The 6379-nt window shown below is 56.7% G+C and overlaps 1 protein-coding gene across 2 annotated transcripts; it reads left to right on the plus strand.

The window, feature by feature from the left end:
- The first annotated feature begins 818 nt into the window (after window positions 1-818).
- On the plus strand, window positions 819-5648 carry MEX3B (mex-3 RNA binding family member B). 2 transcript variants are annotated; one of them, XM_084213846.1, is made up of 3 exons: window positions 819-1005; window positions 1814-2050; window positions 3023-5648. In XM_084213846.1, exons 2-3 carry the CDS (start codon window positions 1816-1818, stop codon window positions 4435-4437), a joined length of 1650 nt encoding a protein of 549 aa, XP_084069972.1. In that variant the 5' UTR covers window positions 819-1005; window positions 1814-1815; the 3' UTR covers window positions 4438-5648. The 2 variants fall into 2 exon arrangements, with proteins under 2 accessions (XP_084069972.1, XP_084069971.1); XM_084213845.1 differs by lacking the exon at window positions 819-1005 and having other exon boundaries at window positions 1154-2050.
- Window positions 5649-6379: the final 731 nt, after the last annotated feature.

Below are 6379 nucleotides of genomic sequence, written 5' to 3' on the forward strand. Positions count from 1 at the left end.
AACAATTGCTTGTTATATGATTACTCTGAGAAAATCAGGGGTTTGTACCTGACAGCTGGCAAGGACTGAGTATGGATGTTTATAGAGGCACAGAAAAGAGCCAGAGCAATCAAATGTGATGGTGGTGTTTTTATGAGAACGGTGAGGGCACTTTCATGTCTAATCCTCCCATCAAGGGAGGTCTTTGTGACAGAGTACTTGACAAAAAAACCACTTTTGCTGGTTGAAGGGTCCTGTGGTGGTAGAGGTGAAAGAAAGTCATTTGGTCATCCAAAGTCCAGGCAAGAGGCAGAGGTGATTTATTTTCCAGTGGTTTAGCAAGGCGCTGTAAGATGCTGGTGATGCTACGCTGGAGCAGCTGTGCGGGAGGCGTTCCCATCCTTCGGGCTCCTTACGAGCGGACCGAGGTGTCAGAGCGCTCCGGCCGGCAGGCGCTGCCGGGGCCGCAGGCCGGCACCGGGACACGGCCGCTCTCGGGTCACCGTCACCCCGCGCCCAGGGCGCGCCGGGCGGGGCGGGGCGGGGCGAGGCCGCGGCTCCCACCGGCTCTGACCCCGCGCCCGCCGGGGCTGCAGCGCCAGCGGGGCGGGCCGGGAGGCGCCTCGGCCGGCGCAGCTCAGGCTCGGGGCGGCGGAGCGGGCTGAGGGCCCGGGCGGAGCGGGCTGAGGGCCCGGCCCGTCCCCGCGCGGGCGCACTGCGCGCGCCGGGGGAGGGAGGGGCGCGCAGGCGCGGGGCGCGTGCCGGGCGGGGCCGCGCGGGAGCCGGCGGGGGGTTCCGCGCGCCCGCGGCCGCCGCCCGCGGGGCCGGTGAAGGGGCGGCGGCGCTGCCGGCGCGGGGTCGGGGCCGGTGCGGGGGCGGTGCCGGGGGCTCTGCGGCGCTGCCGGCGAGCGGCGGCGCCGCCGCTCCCGAACCCGACGGCGCACAAAGGGCACCCCCCCACACCCCGAACCAACCCCCCCGCCGCAAAAACGCACCCCAAGCGCGGCCCCCTCCGCCGGCGCTCAGGTGGGGCTGGCGGCGGGCGCTCGGGGGCGCGGGGCGGGGGTGGGGGGGGGGGGGGGAGGCGGGGGGGAGCGGCGGCCGGCGGGCCGGTGCCCGGTATTGTTCGGCAGCCGACAACAAAGAGCGGGGCCGGGCCGGGCCGGGCCGGGGGGGCAGCGCCGGCCCCTCCGCGCCGCCCCGGCCAATCGCGGCGCGCGGCGGCGGCGCGCGGTGACAGCGAGCGGCGCTTACGCTGCGGCGCCCGGCGCGGCCCCCGCTCCCCGCCCCGCGCCCGCCCGCCTCTCCAGAGCCGTCTGGCTGCAGCAGAGCCTCAGACAGAGGAGGGGAGAGGAGGAAAAAAAAAACGCTGAGTGAGTGGAGTGGAGCCTGGGAGGGGCTCCTTAAAGAAACGCTGCCGCCGCTTGGCATTGTGGCCGGCGAGGAACTCGAGGGGGGGAAGCCATCGGAGCTCCTCTCGCTTATCCTCTTCCCACCCCCCCCACCCCACCCCCAGCCGACAAAAAAAAAAAAAAAGGAAAAAAAAAAAAGCCAACCGAAAAAAAAACCTCGGGGGGGAGTCGTGGGGGGGGTCCTGAGAACATCTTATAAACCGGATTGCACTGAGAGGAGGAAAAAAAGCAAAAAAGATACAAAATATACAAGCAAAAGGCAACAATTCCCCGGTCTCCAGCAGTCGCCCACCCTCCCTTCCCTTCTCTCCTGCTGGCCATCTGCCTTGGGTTCTCCTTTGTGTCTGATCTCTTACTACTGAGCCGAGCGCAGGCGGAGGGTGCACCACACACAGGGACTATGCCCAGCTCGCTTTTTGCAGACATGGAGAGGAACGGGAGCGGCGGCGGCGGCGGTGGTGGTGGTGGTGGCGGGGGAGAGACCCTGGATGACCAAAGAGCCCTTCAGATCGCCCTGGATCAGCTCTCCCTGCTGGGGCTGGACAACGACGAGACGGGCTCCATTTACGACAACGAGCCTCGGAAAAAGAGCGTGAACATGACTGAATGCGTCCCGGTGCCCAGCTCGGAACATGTCGCTGAGATAGTGGGGAGACAAGGTGGGTGCCTGCATGCGAGGGGGTGTGGGGGCGCGGGTCTCCCCTCCGCGCTGCCGGGCGGGCTGCTCAGATGCGACACTGGCCATTCCCAGGAACGCTGCAGCCGTGCGGTGGTGGCCAGTGCCGGCTTCCCCCAGACAAAGAAAGTGCAGCGGCAGACGTGATGTTTCCGAGGAGTGTTATGCATCAGTTTCGAGATGCACTTTCAACTGCCGGGTTGGGGAAAAAAATCAGGAAAATAATAAAAATCTGTCCTTTCCTCCGGCTGCAAAAGTTAAGATTTGCAAGAGGAAACGGGAGGAAAATGGGAGCCTCGGTGCTTTCCCCCCTCCACCACCCCAAAGTTAGAAATCGTGGATTATTTTTAAGGAAGAGAAATGGAGTGGAGAAGTGGAACAATGGGGTTGGAATAAAGCATCCGCAGTGGGGAATATGGCTCATTCGGTACAGCCGCTGCTCCTCACCTTAAGAACTGATTTTATTTTTCCAAAAGGAAAGTGCTGAGCAGGAATGTGGACTGGCGGGTGTGTTGATTTGTGAGGGCTGCTTGCATTTTATTTAATTTTTTTTTTTTTCTGGCGATGCAGTTTTCCTGCACGCTTTTTTTTTTTTAATTTTTTTTTTTTTTTTGTCGCTCCCTTTTTTATTTTTTTTCCCCCCTCTGTTACCGACCCTATGAACTGCACGTTGGTAGTTTTGGGGCAGTTTGCATGGCAGATGTGTCGGTGGCCACTTGCGATGCCTTTGGGCGTGTGCCAGGGCTGTGGGCTGACATTACTTTACACCGTGACCGAGGCTCCCGGACGAGATGCCAGCGATCACCTGGGGTTGGGGGCAATGTGTTTCGGGTGGGTGTGTATTTTTTTTCCCCTCCCTAGCTGCACCCAAACAATGGGTTGTAACCGGTTCTCCCCCACCACCTCCCCTTCCTCCCCCTCCCCTTCGCCCTCCATCTCCGCATCTCGTTCCCAGGTTGTAAAATCAAAGCTCTGCGTGCAAAGACCAACACCTACATCAAGACCCCGGTTCGCGGGGAGGAGCCGCTCTTTGTTGTGACGGGCAGAAAGGAAGATGTGGCCATGGCCCGCAGGGAGATCATCTCTGCGGCCGAGCACTTCTCCATGATCCGAGCCTCGCGGAACAAGAACACAGCCCTGAACGGCACCGTTCCCGGCCCCCCGAACCTGCCCGGCCAAACCACCATCCAGGTGCGGGTGCCTTATCGCGTGGTGGGCTTGGTCGTGGGGCCCAAGGGGGCGACCATCAAGCGCATCCAGCAGCAGACGCACACGTACATCGTGACCCCGAGCCGGGACAAGGAGCCGGTCTTTGAGGTGACAGGCATGCCAGAGAACGTGGACCGGGCCCGGGAGGAGATCGAGGCACACATCGCCATGCGCACCGGCGGCATCATCGAGCTGACGGACGAGAACGACTTCCACGCCAATGGCACGGACGTGGGCTTCGAGCTGAACGGCACGGGCAGCCTCTGGAGCAAGCCCACGCCGCCCAGCATCACACCCACCCCGGGCCGCAAGCCCTTCTGCAACTACCGCAACGACAGCTCCAGCTCGCTGGGCAGCGCCTCCACCGACTCCTACTTCGGGGGCGGCACTGGGGCGGGCGGCAGCGCCCGCCTGGCCGACTACAGCCCCCCGAGCCCGGCGCTGAGCTTCTCGCACAACGGCAACAACAACAACAACAGCGCCAACGGCTACGTGTACGGCGGGGGCGGCGGCGACGTCCTCTCCTCCCCGGACTGCTGCTCCGAGCTGCCCTTCGACTCGCCGCCCGGCTTCGACCTGGCGCCCGCCCCGCCGCCCGGGGCCGCCCTCCTCTGGCCGCAGTTCGAGCGCGGCCCCGCCGCGCCGCCCTCGCCCGCGCCCTCGCCCGCCGCCGCCGCCGCCTTCCCGGGCGCCGCGCCCGCCAATGCCAACCTGGCGCTGCTGGTGAGCGGCCCCCGGCGCGGCGCCGCCCCGCCCCCGGCGCGGCTCTCCCCGCCCCTGCACGGCAGCGCGGCCGGCACCGAGCACCCGCTGGCGCGCCGGGTGCGCAGCGACCCCGGCGGGCGGCTGCTGGCCGCCTCCTACCCGCTCTACGCCAACGGGCTGGGCGCCCACCTGCCCGGGCTGCCCTCCGACTCCTCCGCCTCCTCGTCCTCCTCCTCCAGCTCCTCGTCCAGCTCCTCCTGCTCCTCCTCTGGCGTGCGGCGGAAGGGCAGCCGCGACTGCTCGGTGTGCTTCGAGAGCGAGGTGATCGCGGCGCTGGTGCCCTGCGGCCACAACCTCTTCTGCATGGAGTGCGCCAACCGCATCTGCGAGAAGACGGAGCCGCAGTGCCCCGTGTGTCACAGCGCCGTCACCCAGGCCATCCGCATCTTCTCCTGAGCGCCGCGGGCCGGGGGCACGAACCGGGGGGGCCGGCGGGGCCGGGGCCGCCGCACGCCGAGGGGTGCGGGCTGCGGCCGAGGGAGGGCTGGGGGGTGGTGTGACAGCGGGTGCATGCTATAAATAATAACGGGCGACTCCATTCTAGTGCTAGGCTAGTTTTTACACTGTACTTTAATACGAAGCTTCCAAAACTCCCCTTTTTTATAAACAAACAAACAGAAAAAAAAAAAAAAACCCAGAAAAAAAAAATTGAAAGTAGAAGATGCTTATGATGATGACAATGGTGTGTGGACTGTTAGTAAAACGTGCTGGTAGTTCTAGGATGCTTATTACAAAATAATTAAATCTATGGGTGGATACTTTTCTGAATGTTCTTGAAAGGGCAAGAAGTTCCTGTGAAAAACCATGATACTGCAGCTTTATCAGACTTTTAAAAAGAAAAAAGAAAAAAAATACCAACAAAACTGTAACATATCTCTTATATATATTAAAAACGTTTAAAGGTTTTAAAGATAAATTGCATTAATACAGATTGAAGTATTTTATTCTTTTTTGACTTGAAAAATTATATTTCATATTGCAAAGATGTTTACAAGTATTTTAATTTAAGTTCAGTGAACTTTTTGTAGCTGGGTTAAATCTTTTTTATTTTAGTATGGCCTTATGGCAAAGAACACTGTATTATTTTAATATCACACAATTGTGAACGGAATTACAAACCATAAAATGTGTAATGCTTTGAACAGTATTCTGTTGGGATGGAGATTTTATAGGTTCAGAAAAAAATCTTTTAAATCTGCTTCACCCAGCATATTTTCTATTCAGTGATATAAAGCATATTTTATTCTATATTATTACAAAAATGGAAATGTATAAACATATGTCAAAAGGAACTGTTGAAGCTTTCTAACATTTGTATAAATAGAATTCAGTGGAAATTACAAAAATTCTGTTGCACCACTATAGTTTTAGTATTTCTATTTTAATACATTTGTTTACCACTTGTTTATGTATATGTAGGTGACGTTACTTGAGCTTAAATGTACTTTACTGAGCAAAGTTTAAAAACAAAGTATATTTTATTTTATGATAAAGGGCCTTTAACCTCATGGTCAAATACTAATATTATATTTGCTGAGACAAGATTTGAAATTGTATCAAGAGTTTTATTTTTCTGACATTTAAAGTTCTACATAATAAAAGTAAAACTTAAGTAATGGTGCTACTTCATGTTTTTTTAAGTATTTCTATATAAATAAAATAAAATATTACAGAAAAAAAAGGGTACTCTGTGTGGTGATTTGATTTCATGTGCTGAGAGTTTTTTCTGGAATTTTTGTTTCCTGCTTGTATCAGTGAAACATGTTGGGAGTTTAAACTGTGTCATGCTAATGTTGCTGGAACTCATGCAGGCTTCCAGAATAATCCTGCCAGCTATCATACCTTATAATATGTTTTTAATGAAAAAAAAAAAGAGTCTTTTTAAAATATGTGTTATATTGCTGGGGTTTTCCACAGCACAAAGTACTATTTTTTTTTAGACTCTCTAGTCATGAAAAGTACTTGGGTTCGTGTGAATTGTTACTTTTGGCAGACAAAGCATTGGAAGTAGGAAACTGAAAAGCAGCTGAAGGAGGGAGCAGGGGAGGCTCCTTTGCTGCCCTGTGCTGATGGAGGCTCCGGGCTCTGCCGTGCCCAGGGACCCCAGGACTGCATCCCAAACTTGGCACTTCTGGAGCAGAGCAAGGGCTGCAGCAGCCTCCCTGAGTCCTTGACAGTGGTATTTGGCAGTTGTGGCTGGGCTAGTTGGCGTTGACAAGCTTATTTGAATAGCATATTTATTGCCCTGTGAGGTTGGTTTGGCGTTGCTGGTGCCAGCGGTGGCGTTGGGGTGAGGGACGCTCGGCCGAGCCCGCGGACACACCGGGCAAGCCCTGCA

Source organism: Fringilla coelebs (genome assembly GCF_963513975.1).
Source record: "Fringilla coelebs genome assembly, chromosome: 12".
Taxonomy (NCBI): Eukaryota; Metazoa; Chordata; class Aves; order Passeriformes; family Fringillidae; genus Fringilla; species Fringilla coelebs.